The sequence below is a fragment of the Jaculus jaculus genome, chromosome 6 (assembly GCF_020740685.1).
Source record: "Jaculus jaculus isolate mJacJac1 chromosome 6, mJacJac1.mat.Y.cur, whole genome shotgun sequence".
NCBI lineage: Eukaryota > Metazoa > Chordata > Mammalia > Rodentia > Dipodidae > Jaculus > Jaculus jaculus.
In genome coordinates, this window is record NC_059107.1 from 18269 (window position 1) to 44303 (window position 26035).

The 26035-nt window shown below is 48.9% G+C and overlaps 1 protein-coding gene across 1 annotated transcript in view; it reads right to left on the minus strand.

Moving 5' to 3' along the window:
• Positions 1–912: 912 nt before the first annotated feature.
• Positions 913–26035, minus strand: part of Adamts2 (ADAM metallopeptidase with thrombospondin type 1 motif 2) — a 240848-nt gene continuing 215725 nt past the window's right edge. Inside the window, exons 14-22 of the mRNA XM_004666621.3 lie at positions 22442–22565; positions 18844–18924; positions 16118–16284; positions 12968–13127; positions 12187–12319; positions 11250–11457; positions 9358–9487; positions 8936–9025; positions 913–1388 (exon numbers count right to left, since the gene is read on the minus strand). Coding sequence (XP_004666678.1) covers positions 931–1388; positions 8936–9025; positions 9358–9487; positions 11250–11457; positions 12187–12319; positions 12968–13127; positions 16118–16284; positions 18844–18924; positions 22442–22565 — 1551 coding nt within the window. The 3' untranslated portion in view covers positions 913–930. The remainder of the gene's footprint in view (positions 1389–8935; positions 9026–9357; positions 9488–11249; positions 11458–12186; positions 12320–12967; positions 13128–16117; positions 16285–18843; positions 18925–22441; positions 22566–26035) is intronic.

The window sequence follows — 26035 nt, forward strand, 5'->3', positions numbered from 1 at the left end:
TGGAGAGGAGCAAGATCTGCTGTCTTTACCTCGTGGCTTCTGTTGGGAACTGTCCTCACATCTCCCATTATAGGATCCTTATCACCTTCATGGAAGGACTAGAGGGGTGCTGCCTAAGCTCCACCAAGATTCGAGCACCATACACTGTGAGCACCAAATGGGTCAGTTGGCTTCTCCTAAGCCCTTAGTTCATGGATAAATCATTTAATAACTAATGATTAAAACTTCAGCCAGAGATTGTGGCATGGTGGATATAGAACATAAGAGGCTCACAGGTCTCCCCTTAAAGGATTTTGAGTTGGCCTCTCACAGGAAAATCTAGACCTTTCAAAGGACCATTATGTGGCAAGGCCATGGCTGGTGGAGAAGAGAGATGACAGTGGCAGCATGGCCAAGCCCACTGTCAGCTCCACATGGGTTGACTCTCAGGTTGGTTAAAGTCCTCAAATGGCTCCTCCACTCATCAGCTGCCTGGTTTTTGAAGGCTTTTGAGTTCATGACCTTCACGGTATTGTTCTTATCTTGGCAACTGGCCAGTTATGAAGTAAATCACATATCTCATATATTAATAAATCCCCTGATAGTCTTCATGGGCCTGAGGCCGTGCACTGAAACCTTGCTAGAAATGTTTTACATCAGGACCAGGGAAAGGGAGACACTGAGCCACTGCTCAGCAGTGGGGGCGCATGTTTGACGGTACTTGTGGATACTCTACACTCCGGTTCATCCCACTACAACCTGGCCTGGCAAGTCCACCTTAACCTGATTAACACCTGATTATCACATGCTCAATGTACAGATTTTCCCCTGTGTTTTCTCAAAACTTTTTGGAATCAGGAATTTGGGCTACGACCCAGGATCTGTCATCCCATGGAATATCTCTATAAGCCAGAAAAAAAAAAATGCTACTGATGCTGTCTTTCCATTTTATTAGAACTTTCCGAGCGTGTCTTTTTTCCGCATCGCATTAATGAGCTCCTGGATTCTTTGGTTCCGGGTCTTTTCATATGGGCTCGGCCGTCGAGGGATTAAGTTGGGCAACTGGACTTCATCATCCAGGCCATGGATCTTGTAAGGGACGTCCACAGCATTGGTCTCTGGGTGATCCTCTGTGGCATTGGTGCTGGAAGCATTGAGAGGGGCCTCCAGAGGGGTCCCTGGTGAAGGCTGTGGCTGCGTGGCTAGCATGGGCCCCGGGAGAGTGGGCATGAACACATCGATGTCGTTGTGCTTCCCAGGGGGGGTGTCTGCTGCGCCGTCCACATTGGTGAGGTTGTGTCGCAGGTTACAGGACTTGCAGCAGAGCTTGTTGTAGCTTGGTATGGAGCAATAGCGAGACAAGACTTCCATCCTACAGAACATTGACTTGTCGCCTTGGCACTGGCCTTCTGAAAGAGAAAAGTGGACAAATAACCAAAGGACAAGGTAAGGGGGACTTGAAGCCCTTCAGGGAGAAGCTTGCTGGAGGAGGCACAGGACAGAGTCCAGAGGCAGTGGAGAGGCAGAGAGCTCATGTGGACAGCTCATGTGGTTGTGGTGTCTGAGCCCGTGAGCAGGATGCATTTGCAGACTTCCCACCCCAGAGTGTGGTCTCACAAGCTGGGTGTGCTCCCCTTCTCCAAGCAAGTCCCAGCAGAGCCTGCACTTTTCAGTGTATCTTAGAGTGTGCAACAGAATGAAGCCTGCTTATTAATAGGCATGGTACCAAGCTCAACTTAAAGAATGGGACTGGTTGGGCATCTTCACATTTGACATCCTGGTGGTAATCCCAATGACAGTTTGTGACAGGGGTTGACTGCAATAATCTTCCAGAAGTAATTATAGTAAAATTCAACCAAAAAGAGACAACTCCTAGTGCCCAGCATAGCACTTCAGCTGTGGCCACACTATGCCACCATTATGACCTGGTGCTTCCAAAGAATCTAAAGAGAATTAAAAGCCACTCAGGATTGTGTGGTCCTTTGTACACTTGCTTCAACTTGGATGACCCATCTTGTCCTGCCCCTGCCCCATCCAGACTATGACACTGCCACACTGAGCTTCTGGCATCTTCCCAAACAAACTCAATGCCTTCTCATGAGGCATGCCATTCTCATTCTTTCCTACCCAGCATGGAAAGCCCTTGTACTCTCTACAGCTGTCTTTTTCTCTCCCCTCTGGTGTCTTAACCATCTTTCCAAGACACCACATATTTCTCTTCACTTTGCTTAGAACACACAACTGAGATGTTTTACAAAGTCCACTCAATACCAAATAACGAGTCTTGTCCCAGGAGATTGCTTAGTCCACTATAAATTCTTGGTCACTGAGCTCAGTGATGGACCCAGTCCTGCCTGCCATGGTTCTCTGTGTTAATAGTCCCTTGTGATGATCTCATTGTGGAGAATATCCCCCTGAGGAGTATTTTTGTTTTCTTTGGTCTTGTTCTTACAGGAAGAAGATCTATTGTTTATAATCCTAACTTTTTTCACCTGATCACACAAACCTAGCTTCTAACCTGCCTCATTATGCAGGAGTCCACAGTGATGGTCTCAGGAGTTGAATGTGCCCTCCTTCTCACTTCCACTCCTCATCTTATAATTAAAAGAAGGAAGAAAAGGGCTGGAGAGATGGATTAGTGGTTAAGGAGCTTGCCTGCAAAGCTAGAAGACCAAGGTTTGATTTCCATGTAAGCCAGATGCACAAGGTGGTCCACACATCTGAAGTTTGTTTACAGTGGGCTGAAGGCCCTGGCATGCCCATTCTTTCTTTCTCTCTCTCTCTCTGCCTCTCTCAAATAAATAAATAAAAATAAAATATTAAGAGAAGGAAGAAAAGGAAGGAATGAGGAGCAGAGGGAAGGAAGGAAGGATGGGGAGAAGGGAAGGAAGGAGGAAAGGAAGACAAGAAGGGAAGAAGAGAATGAGACAGGAGCAGAGTCAGATGGGAGACAGAGCTATGCTACACACCAACCATGGTGCAGTGTCCTGGGAGATGCTGATCTGCTGAAACTCCCTGCAGTGGCAGACACGTACCCCTCTTCCCACTGCAGGCCTGAGGTCCTGCATGGCTGCTGCTCCAGGTGATCCACTGACTCCAAACTCCCAGAGCTTCAGCCTTGTCCTGTGAGTCCTAAGGGTGCCTAGACTTCACCCATCTACTCAAGCTCATGGTCTCTGCTGGTACCATCAACCTTAGCGAATGATCTTTCAGGCAGACCAGTCAGATAGCTGAGTGTCCCTTCTGCATCCTAATCCCTCATCTCCCATCTGCTTGTCTCCAAGCTCATCAGTAGCTCTTCCTAGACAGGGAAAGATGTCAGGTTGCTTAATCCTCCCACATCCACCTGGCCATACTGCTTTGCCTTGGGCTATACCATGGCAGGACCCCCACCCCCTTTAAAAACCATTCTCTCTTCCTTCTCCTCTAGCTATCCTGCTCCAGGAATAGTGCTGTTTTCTCCCATTCAAATACTGACCAGAATTGACCCTGCTTAGCTGAGATCTGGCAATCAGGGTGGTATGGCCTTAGACAATTATGTTGTTTTCTAGATGTGACCAAGTCACCCCACTGCCTTGCACCTGTGCACTGTCCCTGATTGCAAAGGAAAGTCCCCTTCTCCTCTTCAGCCTCACTTGAGCCCTAGGCCCTGCTCTGCACCACAGTCCCTTGGGCCACAGGAAGGGTGTGCACATACCACACCTCTCCTCTTCCTCCAAGCTGCCCCCAGAACCATGTCTCCTTCAGGAAGGTACCCCTTGCCCTCTCTTAGGAGATAAAATACCCTAGATCTGTGGCCTCGTGATACCAAGCCTTCCCCATACGTCATTCCAGCTGGACCATTCACACTTAACTGACAGATAACATGACAGAGCCTGTTTTTTCCATCATTTTGAAAGCCCCAAGGACAGAGCCCCAGGCAGTATTTGAATACCTTTCTAGCCTCCAAAGCTACTTACAGTGAATCAAAGAATGCATGCCTGCTTAAATGCAGAAAGAATACATGTGAATAGTTCAGGAAGTCCAATACAGAAAAATTATGGGTTCTAAATCAATATAGCTATAGGCAAGAAAAACATACAGAGGCGTGGAGCACCAGAGACAGGCCTACTGACAGCTCGGGCTTTGAAGCAGCCACAATCTGTGCTCATAGCACCAAGACAAAGGCCCAGCAGGCCTCCAGGAAAGCCCAGGCTACCCCACTGCAAAGACAGAGGAATGCCACAGCCCGCAGCTGAGCAGTGATTCTAGAACCCAACTGCAAGGATCTGAGATGTGGTGTTCAGGGTTTTCAAACTGATACTGCCTTCCTTAGATAAAAATTTTACACAAATGTCCAGCATGTAAAGGAGGTAAAAGCAGAGCTCTTGCATTTCATGCTGGGCGCCGGGGGTGCAGGTCCGCAGCTGCTCCTTTCCTCGCTCCCTGCTGCCCTCTGTCTCCTGACAGCTGCTGAGGCTGAACAGTGTAATGCCACTGGTCACCGTCCTCCTGGGACTCAGGGAGGCTTTCAGTTAGAGTTGAGTGTGTCTGGCTTTACATGGGTACTGGAGAATCAAACCAGGGCCAGAAGGCTTTGCAAGCAAGTGCCTTTAAACACTGAGCAATTTCTCCAGCCCTCAATGAGTTGAGTGACAGTCCTTTCCCCAAAAAGTTGGCAAAGGAAGGAGCCAGGCCCCAGAGAGGGCAACTGCTGCCACATAGTGCCACCCTCTCCTATTCTTGTGCCTTTTCCTTCACACATATTGAAACTAAGCAACTATTGTGAGTCTTCACCTCCCACCAAGCTGGGAGAGTTTGGGTCTAGAATGGCCCCCAAGGGCCTTGTTAAAGGCTTGGTGCTAATAGGAGATGGACTCTCCAGGAGACAGGCTAGTGAAGGGAAGTGAGGTTATTGAAGGCATGACTTTCAAAGGGATAATGAGCTTGCAGCTGTTTCTGTTTGTCATTGTGAAGGATCACCACCATGTTAATATTTTGGTTTTATAATACTTGATCTGCCATTCCCAGCAACAATTGACTAGTAAGAATTGTTGGCCTGTAGAGAATGATGATAAACTATTGAGAATAAACACTTAAATGTTTCTTTTACTTATTTGCACATGTATGTGTATGTATGTTTATAGATGCTCACGCTGCTGCAAACAAATGTCCGTCAGCTTTATGTGGGTGGCAGGGGAATTGAATCCCAGGCTGGCAGACTTTGTAAGTAAGTAACTTTAACTACTGAACCATCTCCCCAGCCCTGAGAATAAATACATTTTTCCTAAAGTATGTCATCTGTATGCCACTCCCACAGTCTTGGTGGTATCTGAGTAGTTTCCTTTAAATTAACTCCTTTTTATACTTATAAGTTATTTTTGAAGAAAATTAATACTACTGCTATTTATGAAAGACAAGTGTGTTAGAAAACCTTAAACATGAATACAAAGAAAAAGTTTAAGTCCTTTTAAGTCCATTTCAAAGCCAGATTCTACCTGATCAAACTCCAGGAGATAGCCCCTGCAATGCTCTGAGTTGGAGAGAATTAAAAGTGTGAGAGATTTTGGAATTGGTTCAAAGCAAAACTTTCTCCCAGAGGCTGTCATAAAGGCTAAAGAGAAGTAGGAAGAGACTTCCCAGGGAACTTAGGCCACGTTTATGCACCATCAAAATCATCTCTCATGTTCTGGAAAGTGCTACAGAGAATATATATAGCTTAGTAAAGAAGTGGGTTCATGCACCCATTTCTTCATTCAAAAGGTTATGCAACTAGTTTAAAAAGCAAAAGCAAGTGACAGCTCTCCCATCACACGTGCTCCCCGTGAGCCTCAGATGTCCCTGGGCATGTGATAGCCTGGGTCACTGGGCACTCTAGCCTGGAGCCCTTTTAAAGGACTCGTCTTTAGAAATGTGGGCTGAGGGACACAATAATGACAGCCACAACTGCTCTCGGGGCTCTTGTCTCTTCAGCTATGATCTGACTTATTTATAAGCAGTGCTTTAGGTAGTGGGTCAGCCACAGCTACTCTGATATCCCTGAAGGCTGGGTCCTGGCCCTAGGTCCCCAAAACCATCTCCAGGATGTGGGGTCATTCTCCACTGTCCTTTCTTTTCCTTCCTTTCTTTTTTGGTTTTGTGAGGTAGGGTCTCTAGTTCAGACTGACCTGGAATTCGTCTGTAGTCTCAGGGTGGCCTCAAACCCACAGCAATCCTCCTACCTCTGCCTCCCAAGTGCTGAGATTAAAGGCGTGCGCCACCACGCCTGGCTCCACTGTCCTTTCTCATGATCTCCCATACTTTCTTACTTTTCCCTGGCTCAGATGAGGGTGGGAAGAGTTCCACCTGTAGGATACAGACCCAGGTCAGGAGGTCTTTGTGGAACCCTGACCCACTGCCTGCCTGGTTATTGTCAGAGGAGGGACAGGATACATATAGGCCCTATGACTGAGTGCAGGCATCTGGAGACATAGGCAGGCAGGGCTGAGCACACATGTATGCATGGATGTGTGGATAGAGCACACATATATGCATGGATGCATGTATAGAGCACACGTATGCATGGATGTGTGCATACAGCACACATGTATGCATGGATATGTGTATACATGCACGCATGCATGATTGTCAGCAGGCCAGATGCTCATATTCATCGCTGCTCTGCCTTGCTTCACCCAATCTAGGTTTTCCCATGGTCAGATCAAGCCCCTCCCTTGACCCGATAGGTACCTGTCATTCCAGAATACACAGCTCAAGTCACGAAAGTGACCTAAGGCTCTTAGATCAGTAGCTCAGGGAAGGTGACCTGAACCCCACATTCCTGCTCCACTAGCTCTGAACTCAAGAAGGGGAGAAGCCATCCTGAGCCCCATTGCCGGCTGTGAGGCCAGCACCTAGCACCTAGCACAAGAGCACAGACACCCCTATAAGACTCTGATTTGTACCAACAGTTGCCTATCTAAGGCCATGGTGGAGTGCCTGCTGCAACCATATTTTGAAACATACCCGAGTATGTTTAGTGGAGTCTTAGTGGAGGATGAGCCCTGTCTATCTACTTTGGGCAGGGGAATAAGGGACAGTGAGGTCATTGGAACCAGGAGGTTAGTGCCACATAGTGCCTCAGTGTTGCCCGCCTTGAAGGTGAAGAGAATGAGCCATCAGCTTGCCAAGCCCAAGCACCCAGTTTAACTGAAGTTTTATTGAGTTTATTTGTGGGATGCATGACAGGAGGTCTTTCCATCATGAATGAGAATAAAAGATCATTTTCACAGTCACTTTGGCACACACTAACGTTGTCTCATGGGGAAAAAGAAAACTGTTAAAGCAACGATGACAACGGAACCTATATAATACATCATTAAATACATACAAAACACTAATAAAATATCCCTGATAAACCAAAGTGCATATAGACAGAGAGCGCAATGCCCAGGACCATGTTGTGCCATGAGCAGCCACGCAGGTCACTGACATTGCCTCATCAAATTGGAAGTTAACAGTCGTGAGGATTAGTTTGCAGTTACACACGAGTATTTACATAACAGTAATTAGTGCCAGAGGGGGAGGGGAGGCTCAGCTGAGCGTCAGCAGGGGGCATGTTACTACCAGATGGAGGTGGCTGGGACAGGCGGGACTAATGGAAAGGCCAGGCAGGAGTGCTACATTGGTCACGGCTAAGGGCCCAGGTGTATCACCCTCTGGGTGTAAGGCCGCGTTGTGGGAGTCCCTTAGGGGTCTCCACGCAACAGTCAGCGCCAACTGGCCAGTTGGGTATCAGAGGAGGACCCCCTTCCTCAAAGATGCATGGAGTGCCCACTAAGTCTCTGCACCCACAAATTGCTCAGGGAAAGGAGTGAGGCCATTTGGATTTGGAAACCTTACCCTTGCCAAAAGGTGGGTGAATGGGACGGGCTCCCCCTAGATCTTCAGTGCCTCCCTCCTATCTGGACCATGTCCGTCCTGCCCCCGCCCCCTGCTGAGGTTGAAGTTAGCAGCCAATTCTGTTACCTTTCAACTTTAAGGCATTTTCTACATAGTGTTTCTAAGCAAAAAAGCAATAAAAATTGAGGTAATTCTGTAGTTGTTCACACTGGTAGGTGAGGCACATCCATATCAGACAATCAATCATTAATCAATCAGCCAGTCTTGCTCACGCTTTCAATCCTCTGAATGGGGTAATATGCACACGACGAGAAAAGGCCACTGGAGCAAACAGACAGAGAATGGAAGCGGTGGCGTGTCCACAATGTCCCACTGCAGGGACACATTCCCCTGCCTCCTCCTCCACATTACTGGACCCCTGAGAGGACAGGGTTGGTGGCCAAGAGCTGTGTAGGTTGATGCAAAGGCCGGATGGGAGCAGGCCATAGTGTCACAAGTCAGAAGGACACAGCAAAGGGGCAGCAGCAGCAGCAGCAACAGCAGTGGCAGCCAGGAAGCCCCTGACACCGCAGGAAACTTGGGGTCTGTCACCCCGGCACGGCACAGAGACGCAAAAAACACACGCCCCAGAGGCCCCTGTGGCCTCGCCTCGATGGTGGGCAGCATTTGGAAGGGGAAGGGGCCAGTTTCCCCTTGGACTTGACCAGCAGCTTCAACCTGGAGGGATGTAGCCCCACAAAGAGGTCCCCATAGCGAAGTGGTCACATTCGCACTTTTGGCCTCTGGCCCCTCCAGCACCATGACAGATCTTTGCCCCTTTTCAAGCCATCGCCAAATCAGGTCCCGGCCCCCCACCCACAAGAGGCCAGTGTCCCCAGACCAGGCCTCCTCGAGGCTGGCCCTCGCTTGCTGCCAGGAGGCACAAGCTCAGGAGGACAGTCGAGCACCCATCCCGGAGAAAACATTCACCCAAGAGAGCCCAGCAAGAGTCAGGGAAGTTTTCCATAGAGACAGAGGAGAGGAGCCCAGGGCAAGCTCCACAGGGTGCAGGGCATGCACTGGAGGGCAGAGCCAGAGTTATAAACGGGTCGGTTACTTGACGAGATCTTCCTGATGGGCGAGTCAGGGTCGGGACGGGACAGCCACTGGACCACGTAGCTCTTCTTGGAAGGATCAGAGATGTTTCCTAGAGGGGAAGGAGGGGGACTGGGCTTCAGCCCCTGAAGCACAGGGTGTAGGTCCCCAGCATCCCAAGGAAAGCAGCTGGCCTCCAAGCGTCCTGAACAGAGTTCACGGCCAGATCTACAGAGTCTTATAGGCAAGACTGCTCCACCTCCTCTGTCTGCACTAGAGCCCAGCTAAGGGGTTCTTTCTAAGGAGGTTCCAGCCCTGGCTGCCAGTGATCTGACTCAAGTTCATGGCTGCTGAGCCACTCTTTTATGAGCAGAATTTTCTTGGGCCAGGCCCCCACCTCCCCTCACTTGGGCTGCTGTGTGCTAGGGAATGGGGATGTCTTACGGGGACAGGGGCCAAGCCTGCAGATCCTCGCCGTCTCAGGCCTCTCATCCTGGCAGACACCAAAGCTGTCGTCCGTGGTGCGGCAGAGTACTGGCCTTTCTTGGGTGCCATTGCCACAGGTGACCGAGCACTGCAGTGGATAGAGTCCCCAGTTAGGGGTCACCATCCACCCTAGGCTTTTGACTTCAAAAGTTGGAGGAACTTCTGCTCCCAGCATGTGGCCAGTGTGACACAAGGTTGGGGCAGGGGCAGAGCACAGTGGCTGCCCATCCTCTTAGGGCTTTCCTGGGAGACACACACCGGCTTTTCTGAGTTATTGTGGGTTAAAATGTGTCTGCAGTGGTCACATGGGACTTGGGACTTCTCGGTTCTCCCTTCTTCTTAGGGCATAGATCTGATTTCAGTGTGCTTCCTAAAGCTTGGTCCCCAGGGTGGTGGTAGTGGAAAGGAACATCTAGTGGGAGGTTGTTTTTGGGCAGTTTGAGTTCTGGATTCCTTCTCTCCATGGAAAAACGCTCCTAAGAGTTCCCACCATGATGCCACATGCTGTGTGATACTCGTGTGACTCAAATTGGTGGTACTTTTGAACCTCTAGAACAAGGAGCCAAATGAATCTCTTTGTAAAGTACCCAGCAGCCCTCATACACCCCTGGAGGGAGGGCGTAGTAGTATGGCCTCTGAGGAAATTTGCATGAGGCTCCTCAAAAACAAATATACCTCTCTTGCCTGCCTATAAATAGAACTACCGCAGGCCCAACTACAACTCCCCTGTGTACATAAACAGAACTAGTGTGCGATCCGACTATTGCCCTGCTGCGTATGCACCTCTAGGAATCAGAATCAGCAGGTACAGCACATGTGTGTGGAAGCCAGTGTCGTGTCATCCTTGAACTCCTTCTCCCTCTTTTCTCCTTCTTCCTCTTTTGGACACAAGGTCTCTCACTGGTCCAGAGCTTACAAATTAGGCCAGACTGTCTAGCCACCCACCTCCAGGAATCCTCCTGCTCCACCACCTTGCCTAGCTTTAAGAATTCTTTTTAAATTTATTTTATTTATTTGAGAGAGATAGAGAGAGAAAGAAGGAGAGAGAGAGAAAGAGGTGAGAGAATGGGTGAACTAGGGCCTTTAGCCACTGCAAACTCCAGACTCATGTACCACTTTGTGCATCTGGCTTACATGAATTCTGAGAAATTGAACTTGGGTCATTAGGCTTTGCAAGCAAACATTTTAACTACTAAGCCATTGCTCCAGCCTTTTTTGTTTTGTTTTGCTTTTCGAGGTAGGGTCTCACACTAGCCCAGGTTGACCTGGAATTTACTATGTAGTCTCAGGGTAGCCTCGAACTCATAGAGATCCTCCTAACTCTGCCTCATAAGTGCTGGGATTAAAGGTATGCACCACCATGCCCTATTCTTTTCCTATTTTTTCATTTTTATTTTTTTTTAATACCTAGCTTTTTAATGAGGATTCTAAGGACCAAACTTGGGTTGTCATGCTCGTGAGGTAAGCATTTTACCCATTGAGCTATCTCCCTAGACCTCCTCCTGTAATCTTGACTAGACTTCTAGAGGATTTCCCCAGCTTCATAAATGGGACCCCAGGCCTCTCCCACACTGTAGTTCTGAACATCTCCATCATTCCTGGAGGCCCATGATACCATCAACGTCCTGGACTTCCAGACTTGCACACAGGCACGACTGTCTCAGCAGTCAAGGCACACACAGCCCACTGTGTTATCAGCAGGGCTTTGACTCTGTGGCTCCCACTGGTGTCCTGAAATCTAAGCCGTGGCCCTAGGCAGGAGCTGTATTCCAAGTGGGGGATCCCAGCTACTTTGATTTCATCCAAGCTCAGTTTAAAATCAAGAGTGAAGGACCAAGAGGACTGCTTACCTGGGACCAGGGTCCAGCTCGCCAGCGTCCAGGGCAGAGCTCTCGGTTGCAGGCACGGCGGCTCTCGGGCCGGTGGTCGTTGCAGTGTTTGGTGTGCACGGAGCGGGTGGTGTTGTTGTGCAGAGGCTGGATGCAGCGCACAGAGCGCACCTGCATGCCACTGCGCCCACAGCTCTGACTGCAGGGCTCCCATTCACCCGTGACCCACCTGCCAGGGTGGAGTGGCACACAGTTAGGGAGGTCAGGGAACTAAGCTGGCTGAGAGCAGCCCACATGGGCAGTGTGGACAGAGGGCCTGCTTGCCTCTCCTCTCACAAAGGTGCTGGCCATGTAAGCTTGTGCAATGGAGAAACCAAGGCTCAGATGATCCCCTGCATGTCTTCTGCTGGTACACCAGGGAGGCATGAGGGACTTTGCCCCTGACTGGCCCTCACTGTGGTCTCACCTTCTGATGGTATTAGAGGTGCTTCTGGACTCAAGCACAAGAGCAACATGGACTCCTTCAGCCTACTGTCCCTGCCCACCTAGACATTTTCCCTTACCAGGGCTCTGCACAAGGAATTTTTGGATCCAGAATACAGCCCTATCAAAGCCCACAGTCTGAGCATCAGAGTTGCTGCTTGGAAGACATCTAGAACAGCACTGAAAGCCAGCCAGCATCCTCTGAGCCTCAGTTTCCCCGCCAGAGCAATACCATTTGCTGTCATTTTCAAGATGAGCACCATGCTTTCACCAGGCATGTCTGCAGAGGTGGTGAACCTGCACCCTTCACCTGCAACACCTCAGGATGCGCAAAACACTGTGGGTGAGGAACCCATTACATGCTCCAAACACTACCTGGCCCAGGGCTGCTCAGGGTCCTATCCCATCCCACCTTCCCTGGAGCCCCTGCAGCTTCTCTAGTGTGGCTGGGCTGGGGATCCCCTTTGGGACTCACACAGGCTGAGAACACTCCTGTGGGTTGCAAATTCGGCGGATGGCTTTGGGCTTCACCAGGGCACTGCAAAAGGCTCTGTGCACCATCTTGTTGTCCAGTCTCCTGCGGCAGCCATACTTGGTGAACTGGGACCCTGAAGACAGAGCGCTTGAGAGGGTGTCATGGGATGGTGGAACCCCCACAGGGCCTGGGAGGTATGGGTTCCACCAGCAATATCATGGCCAGTGTCACACCATCTTCTGCTTCCTGAGACACTTCCAGATGCCCGGACTAGGTCAGGATGCCTGGTTGTATTGTGTTCCCTCATATACACCCTGGGCACTGTGCACATTTAGGCTCTACTACTGTCCATCCTTGTGGACTGTCCTGTCCAGAAGTACTCCAGTCTCACTAGTACACTGTCCCCTCAAGGTCACCCACACATCAACCTCTGCCAGACCAGTCCCATCCCTCCATGTCTGTGCAGGCTGGTGCTGTGTATGTCTCTTTTAGCCATCTTTGGTCTGGTGCCCCAAGTACCTGCCCTGCCTGACTGTTCCATGGACCCTCCCAGCCTGGGCTAAGTTCTTGAATACTCTGATGGAGGTCACTGTTATGGCTTCCCTCCTGCCTCTAGGGACAGTCTTCTCACACTTGGAACATGGCACCTGTCAGGCCAGGAAGCCCTTCACCCTGAAGAACATCCAACCCATGTTTCTGCTCACATTGAGCCCCAACTCAGAGATGGCACCCCTTTCCAGCATTCATGCCTGGGAACCCTAGCAACGAGAAACCCTCTCACCTCCACCACAGGGCTTGGAGCAGGGAGACCACTTCTTCAGGGCCCACTCATGGCGCACAGAGTCATCTTCAAGGACATTGTTGTCATCGACATTGAGAGAGTCCTCATGAATCATGTATTTGTACGTCAGTGAGATGCGGGTGTCTCCCTCTGGAATAACCTGGACCCATCCCGAAAAAGTCATGAATATGTGGCCAGCTACTTGTCCTTCTTCACCAGTCAATTTAGAAACATTAGCCTAAGGTATATATCACTTCTTGGTATTTACAAAGGTTATGTTCTGCTGGGTACTGAACCATGACTCTAAGGAACTAGTCACTGGCTTAGAATGGCCGGCCTTATGTTTTTCTAGCTTATGGTGGTATAAAGTGATGTGCATCAATGGGAATAGCACATCAATGTGTGTGTGCATGTATGTAGGTGCATGTACACCTGTGTCAAGGCCAGAGCTAGTCAGGAAGCTATTTGGTCAAGCTCCACTCCCCAATTTTTTTTTGTTTTGTTTTTCGAGGTAGGGTCTCACTCTGGTCCAGGCTGACCTGTAGTTAACTATGTAGTCTCAGGGTGGTCTCGAACTTACGGTGATCCTCCTACCTCTTCTTCCTGAGTGCTGGGATTAAAGGCATGCACCACCATGCCCGGCTTCCACTCCCATATTTTGAGACAGGTTCTCTCTCACTTACCTAGGGCTCACTGACTTGGCAAAACCACCTAGCCAAGGAGTCCCAGGATTCCTTGGCTCTCCTTCCCCATTCTGGGATGATGGTTGTCACCTGACACCAGGCATTTTGAATGCTGAGAATCTCAACTCGGCCATCATACCTGGAAGACCATGGCCAGGCCACCCTGTCCACTGAGCCATTCCCCAACCTCACTTCTTTTCAGTGCTTGCAATCTTGAGTTTGAACCTTCTCCTTGGCCAGTGATGCCTGTCATCGTGTTTGCAATAGTGAACAACAGCAGGGACCCTGGCTGTAGTCTAGTGCAGCCCGTGCATTTTTGTAGATTTTCAACTTACCATGGAATTCAGAGCTCCTTTCCCCCTCTCAACTGGGCAAAATTAGGTCTTCCCTCAAAGAATCCACTCTCTTCAGACATCTGTCTTCTCCCTTGATCACTGGCCCACACGTCCCCTCCCAAGGACATAGACATATAAGTCCTGGCAACTTTTCTCCTTATTTTACAAGGTGTGAATACCTTCTTTGCTGGTATTTTTTTCTTCTTTTTCTCCCCTAGGCTGCTTTGGCCTGGTTTCTTCACTGCCATCTTAACCAGAAGTGAGTACCTTCTTTATACTTTTCTGCCAGTACCTCTTGGGTTTCACCTCAGCCTCCTACTCTCTGCTCACACAGTCACTTTCATTCTCTCAATTCTTCAGCTCTCTCTCTTTCTTTCTCCTGCCCTTGTCCCTTCCTTCCTTCCTAGCCAGCTTGTACCCTCTCCCCTGCTTCCCCCACTGCACCCTATGGATCCTTGCCCGGTTTGTCCAGCAGTGACATGCTTTCCCTGTCCTCCTCCCTCCAAAACCACTCTGCCCTGAGCCACAGCCACTGCTGACCCCCCAGCTCCTCACTCCCCCTTTTCCCCTTAGTCTGAAGATTTTCACTCTGAGCTATTCATGAACCTCCCATTTCTAAAAGTGAGGTCTCAGAACCTCTGTATTCCAACTTCTGATATATTACAGTAACCAGTTAAGGAGTAATCATGGTATTTGGTCATTTCAATAGATGAACTCTATTTGTGTCTCTTTTTGCTTAAACACAATGCATATTGTTAACTTGTTAACAGTGTACTTAAAGCCAACAATTAGAGCTCACACCTGAATGAAGCTTTTCTAACCACATCTTTCTTCATCACAACCTCCCTGGGCTTAGGAATATTAGCTAGCCCAGAGGCCAATTTTTTAAAGATAATCTCATGTAGCCCAGGTTTGCCTCAAACTATATAGCTGAGGATGAATTTGAATTCCTGTCCCTCCTACCTCCACTGGGATTATAGGCATGTACCACCATACCCAGGTTATGTGGTACTGGGAATGCAACCAGAAACATGCTCTACTCACTGAAGCACATCCCCAGCCCCTCAGGGGCCACTCAGAGAAGTAAAATCAGCCTGATATGGTGGCTCAGGCTTATATTCCAAGAACTCAGGGGAGGAGGCTGAAGCAGGAGGATTGCTACAAGTTCGAGGCCAACCTGGTCTGCAGAGTGACACCTTATTTCCAAAAAAAAAAAAAAGAAAGAAAGGAAATATGACACTAAATATGCTGCGAAAACAATGCTTTTCATGTTGTGGGTCCTGAAGCCAGGCCTCAGAGCGTGATGTGTTTCCCTCAGCTGGCACATGTATGTCGGCGGCAGCCCAGCATGCTGAGTGTCCACTGAGAGGTTATATGTCAGTTTTAGTGAGTGGGTGAATTTTCAAAGACAGACATGACACTTGAATTCTCAGGACTGTTTGTGGTCCAACTTAGGTGGGTCACCAGAGGACTTCCTAAGAAGTGTCCACTTGCAGCAGGGAAGGTAACAGAAGGGCATTGCACTCTTAAAGCATGTGTGGCCTGCCACGACAGCTCCTCCACAGATGCTGCCCACGCATGGAGCCCGGGTGCTGGGTGATGGTGCCCAGCCTGCTGGTGGGACTCAGGGGACTGGAGCCTTGCCTATAGTGTGTACATTTTTTAGACAAAATATATAATTTATACAATTAATCTAAATTAAAAAATTTAAGTGATCTGAAATCCTAGTCCCCTCAAGACTCCTTGTAATAAGAACATTATGTGGTCCTGATCCTATGGGATAGGAGTCTGGCTCTGCTTGGATGCAAAGTTCACCATGACCCTGGGCGGATCTCTGGTTTCTTTCCAGGGCATGACAGGCAGGGTTTCTGTACACAGAAGATGTGAATAAGCACCATGGATGGCAGCTGTGGATGGAAACCCTGAGAGAGACTTTTCCTCAGGTAAGAGCTGGCACAGGTCCCAGAGCTCCGATGCATGGGCTCATATCTATTCCAGGTTAACCTGAAGTTAGAGATTAGAGGAGGTCCCAAGGAGCTGTTCAGAGAATGGCCTGTAGGGTGCAGGAGGAAGGCTCAGGAGACCCCGCCACCAGTGTTGCAGGTGGCTCCATGCTCACTGCCTTGACTCACCAGCACAGTAATGGTGCCACGGAGTGGGCCTATGGTCTGCAGCGTCTCCCGTTCATCCTCATTCCTGTACTCCCACTCCACGCCCATGGCAATGAAGGATCTAGAATTGGGATCCACGTGGTTTTCTTCATTTAAGATGAACTTGCCTGTCTCCAGGTTCTTGACGGCTGAGAATGGCAAAAGGGTAGGACTCATGTCCACCAGGGGAGACCCAGCAGGGTGCCCTGCTTTGGATGGGTGATAAGGTTGTGGAGTCTTTCCCAGCCATCCTCAGCTAGGGGTCTATCCCTGTCAGAGATGTCCCATTTGGGAGCCACACTGTGCCCTTGGTTGGTCCATGGGGACCAGAATACCCTTCCACATGGGTCCTTCTGTCCATCTCAGAACCCCTCCTAGATATTCCCCACCTGGTTCTGGGTGCTTGTGGGCTTCCTGTATGAGTCATCTGCAGCTGCTAAGGCCACCCCCTGAAACCTATCAGAGCACACAATTGCCACTTAGAGATTTCTGGGGACAGGAGGTTGAGTGTGTGTCACATGCTGGTCCCCAGGAAAGTGCTATTTAGGAACTGGTGGAACCTCTGGGAGATGACCTTAATGGAAGACAAGCCTTGAAGGGGGCTGTGGGAGCCCAGCCACCCTCTCTTTCTCTGCTGTAGTTCAATATGTGACCTTCTTGTTCCTACACACCTTCTTGCCAGGGGTATCACAATTTACTGCCTTCATCAGCACTGAGCTAATGGAGGCAATGTGTCTTTGGACCTCCACAGCTGTGAGCTAAACATATGTTTCTTCCTTATAAGTTGGTTGCCCCAAGTATTTTATTACACTAATGTGAAGCATACTGATTCAGAGGTGAGGCACCCGTGGACATGACTGTGCCAGGGGTGGGTAGAGTGGGTGCTGAGATGGAGCTTTCTGCCAGGGTGCTAAGACCATGTTTAGTTGGAGGGGAAGGGTCACCCCCACTCTATCTAAATAGCCTAAGGCCTCATCACCTGCCCACACTCCTATAGTGTCCTGGTTAAGCTGGAATGGGTCCCTGGGGACATGGTGATTTTAGGGTGGTGCAGGCAGGGCCGGAGTGAGAACCTCATCTCCTGTCATTCTGCCTGGTTATAAGGAAAGCTTCTGTTGCTACCTCTTTATGTCTCTTCCAGTACCTAGACAAGGTAGGCTTCAATCTCAGCCTCAGAGAACTTAGGAAACAGTGCTGGGACAGAGAAGTTTTCTATTTAGGACTTGTCTTTTGCATATGTGTGGTGTGTATATGCAGTTTGAATGTGTGTGCACACGTGTATGCATGCACCGTGTGCACATTTGTGTGGAGGCCAGAAGTCAACATTGTCATCCTCAGTTGTTCTCCATTAATTATTATTTAAAGTTTTTTTTTTTTTTCGAGAGAGAATGGCATGCCAGAGCCTCTTGCTTCTGCAAATGAACTTCAGACACACATGCCACTCTGTGTATCTTGCTTTGCATGTGTACTTGGGAGTTAAGCCCAAGCTGGCAGGCTTTGCAAGCAAGACCTTTAACTGCTGAGCCATCTCTCCAGACCTCCACCTTCTTTTTTTTTTTGAGACTGCCTCTCAGTGAACCCAGAGCTCACAAATTTCACTGGACCACCAGCAGCAAGTCCCAGGGGCTCTTCTCCATGCTCTCTGCCAGGTCTGGCACCTCACATGGGTACTCAGGATTAAAACTTGGGGTTTCACACTCATGCAGCAAGCACTTTACCCACTGAGCCATGGCTCTAGCCCCAGCAAATGACTATTGTTTAGGCAAGTGCTATTGGCTTTTGCACTTGGGGTAGTGCATATATTTTCTCCCTAGAATAACCAAGAGCATTAAAAGACAATGGAAGATTTGTCACGCAGCAGATGTGGTGGATTTCTGCATGTGCTGAGCCCAGTACAGACCGTAAGGTACAGGGATGAATGTGGAGTCCAGGTCAGAAGAAAGGACTTGCCCAGTCTCTCTCTGCCACTGCCATTGTTACCAAAGTCACTGCTGACCTAGGTCCCATGACTCCCCAGGAAGAAGGCTCTAGATGCTTTTGAGAGAAGGGGTGGAAATGGCTTAGACTTCTGAGCAGAGTCCAAGTAGCCTGCAAAACAGTCTTGCAGCCAGAATTCCTGCATTAGAAGGGTTGTGAGAATGTCCAATATTTCAAGAGATGCTAGAAATCCCTATATTTGGTAGAATCTCTTAAATTTAAACTTCAAGAGTTGGCAAAGCATATGTTTGGCATGTGGGAGCCTGAGTTTGATGCCTAGCACAACAAATAAATAAATAATAGCTAGAAAGAAGTAACTAGAGTGTTAGCACATCCACTAGATAGCTTGGCTGCCTCTAGTTGGTGTGTTGGGGTATGGCCAGGACTCTGCTGCTCATAGACCTGCCTATTCCTGTGGGTAAGATGTGAAGGATAAACTGCCACCATTTTGCAGGATGTAAGGGGTGTATGTATATCCCTTTTCAGCTGCTGCCAGGGACAGCCCTCTGAGCATGTGGTCTTGCATCTCCCCAGGAAGAGCCTCCCAGGAAAGCTCACCAGGTGGACTGAATGGAAAGACAGGTGGACTGAACTGCAGCCACACCTGTCTGTGAGAGAGATGCCTGGCTCAGGTATCTGCCACACAATCCAGGCCTCCAAGTCCTGCCACTCTGCCCAGACCAGAAGAGCTAGGTCTCACAGACATCAAGACACTGAGCTCTGAGACTCACACAGATGGTGGCTGGTGGCGTCTGACTCTTGGATGAGCAGGTGTCTGGCTCCCGCAGGGATCTCAAACATCTTGATGTAATCTTTGGAAGTGGAAAGAACATAAAATGAGAAGATGGGAGGCAGCTGCAACATACACTCAGGGTTATTGAAGGCAGATCCATAGGGAGTGCTCCTGAAGCCTCTGTACTTCCCAGGCTTTGGTCACCCTCCTAGAGAGGGGCCAGTGGAAATGCTATTGGGTGCAGTCCAGGCCATGGCCCAGGGACTACTGAGTGTGATCTAGGCTGTAGTCCAGGACTACTGGGCGTGGTTCAGGCTATTGCCCAGGGCTGGCAGATGCTCCCTGTCTAGCCTTTCTGCTTCTCTTCAAATTTCAGGCATTGCCTCCACTGAAAACTCAAGTGGGAATCCAGCCCTTAGTCATGCTGGGAAGTGAGTCTAGAAGGAAGATCCTGCACAAGCTGCTTGGTGTGTCTGGACCTCAGCTGCTTCATATGCAAACTGCATCAGAGCCGTGAACTGAATCAGAGCGGCACACCAGGGGTGGGTACTGTGGTACATGGCCAATGCTGAGCCTGACCAGCAAAGCCTTCTCGGGTGGTGACCCTGCCTCCCAATCCTACGCATTTGCCCTGTGGCCTTTGACAAGACATGACCCCAAGTGGTGTCTCCCCATTTCAGCGACAGGCTGGCAGAGACCACAGGGGGTGTGGTCAGCTGCTGCAGGTCTGCCCTGAGGGCAGAGCACCAGTATGAGGCTGTTGCTAAAGGAGGATAGGAGAAAGCTAGTTTCTTTTAGGCAATTTCAGTTAGAAATTGAGGCCCAAACCAGGCATGGTGGTGCATGCCTTTAATCCTAGCACTCTGGAGGCAGAGGTAGAATTGCTGTGAGTTCGAGGCCACTCTGAGACTACAGAGTGATTTCCAGGTCAGCCTGGGCCACTGTGAGACGCTACTTGAAAAACTACAAAAAAGAAGAAGAAGTTGAGGCCCAGAGGAACCAGGAGATGCCACCCCACATACCACCTCACCCTGACACAAGAATGGAACCCCTGGCAGGAATGGAACTCGTGTTGGACCTAGACTGATCTACAGCACCCCCTGCTGCCCACAGATTAGCACACTACCTAGATGGGCTGGCCGAGGTGGGCGGGCTCTGGGACCTGCCTTCCAAACCCATCAGGTCTGCTTTTCTGGCTGGTTCAGCTCTGCCTGTCTCTCCTTTCACTCAGGCCACTGGGACCCATGTGTCTGGCTTGGCCTCAGCTGGCCTGACTGGGTGGGGTGGAGAACATAATACTGTTTTTTGGACTGGGAGAACTTTACTGTTTGCCTCTGCTTTACAGTTTGGGGTAACTTCTCACTTTGATTACATGTATATTTCCCTCTGGTTTCTGAATCTACCACATGTGTATTTCCCTTATAGTCTAGATCTACCACATGGGTGCTCTCCCTACCTCCAGACTTGATACCTGTGTAACGTCCTTAAACTTGGGGTAACCATGAGTGCAACTCTCTTCATTAGTCATTTTTCCTCTGAATTTCTTTCTTTCTTTTTTTGTTTTTCGAGGTAGGGTCTTGCTCTAGTCCAGGCTGACCTGGAATTCACTATGTATGGTGGCCTTGAACTCACAGCAATCCACCTACCTCTGCCCCCCAAGTGCTGGGATTTTTAAAGGCATGTGTCACCACACCTGGCTCCTCTGAGTTTCTTGGTCTCTGGCTAGGTATTTTCCCTCTTATTCTTCCTTGAGCCTCACTATTTTCCCTCTTACCTTCCCTCCATAGGAAAGCACACAGCAGATGCCATGTCTGTTCCTTCCAGCCCTCCTTACGCAAACTCCTGAATTCTGTCCTTCACGGGCTTTCAGCTTTACTCTGGTCTCTCTTTAAAAACTTCCGTTTCTCTTAAATCCCAATCTCCTTTAAATAAACCCCACAATTTGTGATTTCCCCCTAAAGAAACTTAATAGTTTATCCTTCTTTAGTCCATCTTTATTAATTCTTTATTAGAGGAGGAACAGAACCCAAAATTTGAGGTTCATAAATTCTGGGGGACTCCTCCTGAATCCCCAAATCCTGCAACATTATGGTTTGGATGTGGCTTGACTGTGTCCTCCCAGAACTTCATGGTGATCCCCAGTGTAGTTGTGTGAAGGTGGTAGATCACTGAAGAAGTGGGGCCTAAGGAAAGGAGTCAGGTCACAGGACTCCAGCCTCAGAGGGGTTAGTGCTGGTCTTGCTGAATGCATTCTAGGCAGAGGGAAGCAAGGCCACCCGTAGGCTGGCTCCTTCTGCGCATGGCTGGTTTCCTGTATTTCTCTGCCCTGGGAGAAGCTTTCACTTACACAGAGCCCCACACTGTCTGGATACTCCAACCATCAGAAATGTCAACCAAACACAGTTCTCTCTACAGTAGCCAGCCTCAGGTATTTTGTTATGATGACACAAAATAGACAATGACAGGGGGTCACCCAGAAGGCTGACTTTCAGAGTCCACTGCCAGTGCTATGGTTACAGGTATGGTTTGAGAGTGCTCACCAAGATTTTACATGCTAGAAGCTTAGTCTCAGTGCATTGAGAGGGATGGGATCTTTTAAAAGGTGGAGCATAGTGGGATGCCATTCTTTTTTTTCCTTTTATTTATTTATTTATTTATTTATTTTTAATTTTCACAATTTTTACTAACATTTTCCATAATTATAAAAAATATACCATGGTAATACCTCCCCCCCCACACTTTCCCCTTTGAAATTCCATTCTTCATCATATTACCTCCCCATCTCAATCATTGTACTTACATATATACAATACTAACCTATTAAGTACCCTCCTCCCTTTCTTTCCTTTTCCCTTTATATCTCCTTTTTAACTTACTGGCCTCTGCTACTAAGTGTTTTCCTTCTCACGAGGATGCCATTCTTGACCCACATCCAACTGCTTTCTGTACCACCCAGTGATCTCTCCCTCTTGTCCAGACTCCTGCCATTGTGGTATTATCTTGCCATGAACTGATGAAGCCAACAGGGCTCTCCCCAGAGCTGTCACCATATATTACAGACTTATCTCCAAGAACTGAGAAACAAACTCTTCTCTTTATAAGCTATCTATCCTCAGATACTTCATTATAACAAAATAAAATAAAATAACAAGCGGCCCCAAGTTCCCCAGTCCCATCCTACAGCCCTGTGGAGGCATTCTGACTGCTCCCTCCTCAGGGCCAATGACAGTACTGATGACCCCAGGGAAGTCCTACTGACAACCGGCTGTGGACAAGAGAAAGGGCAGGAGCAAGGGCCAGGCAGGCCAGGCACCCTGGAAGGCTAGAGAGGGCATGCCCCAGCAGGCCTCAGACCTCAAAGAAAGTCTTTTAAGGCCCACGGTGACCTGAGCCCCACTCTACCTTCTCCACTGTGGCTCTGAATCAAGCTTCCTGACCAGACTTCCCTTCCATGACCCTCAATAGCCCCCAACCCCAGAAAATCATGAACTCATCCAGAGCCCCACCAGGGAGTCAGGCCCACCCAGGATCATGAACCCATCCAGAGCCCCACCAGGGAGTCAGGCCCTCCCAGGGCACAGCATGGGCTCACTCACCTTGCTTCTTGGGCAATCTTGTGATTGTGCCCTTGACCACTTTGCAGTGAGTGTTGTCCCCTCCACATACACCACACTTGTCTTCCTGTTTGCTGGAGCCAATCACTCCATCACAGCCTACCTTCTGCAGAGGGGAGAAGTGGGAGACCCTTGAGAGGCCATCCCTGTTCAGCTGATGTCCCCAGCACTGTCTCTCCCACAGCCTATGGTCTGTGTGTTGGCACTGAGCAGCTCTCCACTCAAAGGAAGGGAAAGGGCTCTGGAGCCAGGAAGACCATGCAGGGCCATGGGTGGGCCACATGTCCCCTGTGTAACTGAGGGTCCCTACTGCTACATGGTGTCTTGTGCTCCAGCCTGGCCTCCAGTAAGCCACTCCAAAATGTGCTTTCTCTAGGGCAGCCACAAAGCACACCCCAAAAAATCTCACTTCAGGGTTCCCACTCTAAGCTTAGGCCTGCCTCCCCTGCTCCTAGATCCATCCCAGAGGAACGCAATGTCCTTTGCAGTCTGTCTTAAACAGGGTCTGCTTATGTAGTTGAGGCTGGCCTACAACTCACTATATAGGCCAGGCTGGCCTTGAACTTGTGATCCTCCTGCCTAAGTCTATCAAGGTTCTGGGAATACAGGTATGAGCCACTATGTCTAACTCCTTTGCTCTTTGAGTCCTTCTTTTACCCATTTCTAAAATTTCTCTTCCTTATTTGAAAGAGAGAGGGAGAGACAGACAGACAGACAGACAGTCTACACATGCTACGTCCTTGGCAGTGACATTGAGATGTTATTTGCAGGACTACATAAGTGGAGCACAAGAAGATGAACTAAGTGTGTGGTCTGTCATCTCTGGGAGTTGTACAGTTGCCTGGGGTCATTTTCCAAAAATTATCTTCATTGCATGTGCTTGTGCACATGGAGTGTGTGTGCATATTCATATGTGCACTGCAGGTGTGCTTGCATGTATGTGTCCATGTATATGGAAACCCGAGGTTCACATCAGGTGTCTTCCTCGGTTGTTCTCCATCTTAGCTTTTGGGACAGTCTCTCACTCAACCTGGAGCTGACCAATCTGGCTAGACGAGCCAGCCAGTAAGCCCTAGGGACCCTCCTGTCTCTGCCTCCTCAGTGCTGGGGCTACGGGTGCACACCTCTGTTGCCAGCTGCCATGTGGGCACTGAGGCTAAGAAATCAGGTTCTTGTGCTTGTGCAGTAAGCACTTTAGAGACTAAGCCAGCTCCCTGGCCCTGGTTTCCTAAAATTCTAAGAAAAGGTCTTCATCTTTTTTGTTTTCCCTGCAATTAGGATGTTTAACAATCATAGCACTTTGCCTGCTATCTGGAGGAATGTAAATACAGGGGGTTTTGTCTGGACAACTGCTATGCTAGGTTTGGATGGGGTTTGAGAATGTCCCTTAAGGGTCATGTGATGGCAGGTTGGTCCCCAGCATAGCAGCGCTAAAGTGGCGGAATCTTCAAGAGGTGAGGCCTAGTAGAAGGTAGTTAGGCCATAGGGTACCACCCTAGGGAGGGAGTAATGATGGTTTATTGCTGGTTTGTTTCTGAGACAAAGTCTCCTATCCCAAGCTGGCCTTGAACTTATTATGTGGGTGCGAATAACCTTAAATTTCTGAACCTCCTGCTTCTACCCCCAGAGACATGGGTTTACAGGTATGCATTACGATGCTCAGTTTATATAGAGCTGTGGATTGAACCTGAGGCCTCATACATGTTAAGCAAACCCTCTGTTGATTGCACCAGCATGCCAGACCTAGTGTTAGTCTTGTACAGTGAATTAGCTCTTGTGAAATCAGTTGTTATCATGTGAGGTCACATCTCATACTTGCCCTTTTTGGCCATGTTGTGATCCAATGAAAGGGACTTTATCGGGGTTGGAGCTGACAGGACTTTAGCTTCCCAAACTGTGAGCTACATCTAGACTTCTTTTTTCAAGGTAGGGTCTCGCTCTAGCTCAGGCTGACCTGGAATTCACTATGTAGTCTCAGGGTGGCCTCGAACTCACAGTGATCCTCCTACCTCTGCCTCCGGAGTGCTGGAATTAAAGGTGTGTGACACTATGCCCAGCTAGACTTTTCTTTATACATTACTCAGCCTCAGGTGTTTTGTGGGTACTGGAGAACTGAACCTGAGCCATCAGGCTTTTCAGGCAAGTATTAGATTCCTCTAAAAACATTTTTACATTCTCAAGTATTATTAGGAATGATATATTTCATCTTATTATTTGTACTTGTCTGTCTCCTTTTGCAGTATGATTATGTATATATATATTACATATATAATATATAATGTCATACCTAACAACCTGTTTGTATCCATCACAATCACTAGTAATAAACATAATATTTAATTGATATTCTTTAGTTATCAATATCAGAAGTGGTTGTACTCATGCCCACATAGATGTGAAATTAGCAGTCACACTGACAGCTGTTCTTGAACACTACTTCTCATGCTACCTTGACTCAGGACAGTTTGCCTCTCTTTTGGCTAGCCAATCTTTAGAGCCAGCATATTTATTAGGCAAACCAACCAGGCAAGTCTGTACCTTGAACATCCCCTTATCTTCATTTCTCACACTGTGTCAATATAGGTTTTGCAATAAATCATTATAGCAGCCACCTGGAAGCCAGCCTCAGAGGCTGCTGGGGTTATTTGAAGAAGCCCCCCTAAGCTATTTGCTTTCTCAAAGTCCCACCCAGGCTTTCCTCTCCCTCCTACTTCACCTTCTGATCAAATCCACCGCTTGTTCGAGTGGCCAGCAAGCACCCCAGTACTTTTTGGGAATGTAAGGGATGAATTCTTCTCTATTGGCATCGATCTCCCCATGTCTTGCAGCTCTTCCATGAGTTAAAATCTTGTGAGTACAGGGACAGCCACCCTGCACTTGTCTGTATCGAGTCTCAATGTCTCTAAACTGCAAGTCTGCACTGCCCCTCAAGGCTCCAAGTGACCCAACAGGCCCCCGCCCCCTCTGATGCCCCTGAAGAGGGCTGTGGTGGTGTGGATGTGGAATGTCTGCCACAGGCTCATGTGTTTGCATACTTGGTCCCCAGCTGGTGGCGTTGCTTGGGAAGGTTATGGACCCTTTACTAGATGAAGCCATGCTAGAGAAAGTGGGTCACTGGGGGTGGGCCTTTGGGATTAAAAAAAATTATTTATTTAGACAGAAAGAGAAAGAGAGAGAGAGAGATAGCGAGCAAGCAAGCATGGGTGCACCAGGGCCTCATGCCTCTATAAATGAACTCCAGACACATGTGTCACTTTGTGCATCTGGCTTTACGTGGTGTGGGTACCCAGAAATTCAACCTGGGCCATCAGGGTTTGCAAACAATGTCATCTCTTCCCAAGCCCAACCCCACTTCTTGTTTACCCTGTGCAATCTGACTGTGGAGGTATATGACCAAGTGCCCTCCCACTCTTGCTGCCATGACTTTCCGTGAGACGGACTATACCCATGGAATTGTAACCCTAAACAAACCCTCGCTTCCTTAGGCTGCTTCTTGGCAGGCATTTGGTCACAGCAACACATAAAGTACTTAATACATGGTCCCAGCTGCCTGATAGCACCTTCTTGCTCCTTTAG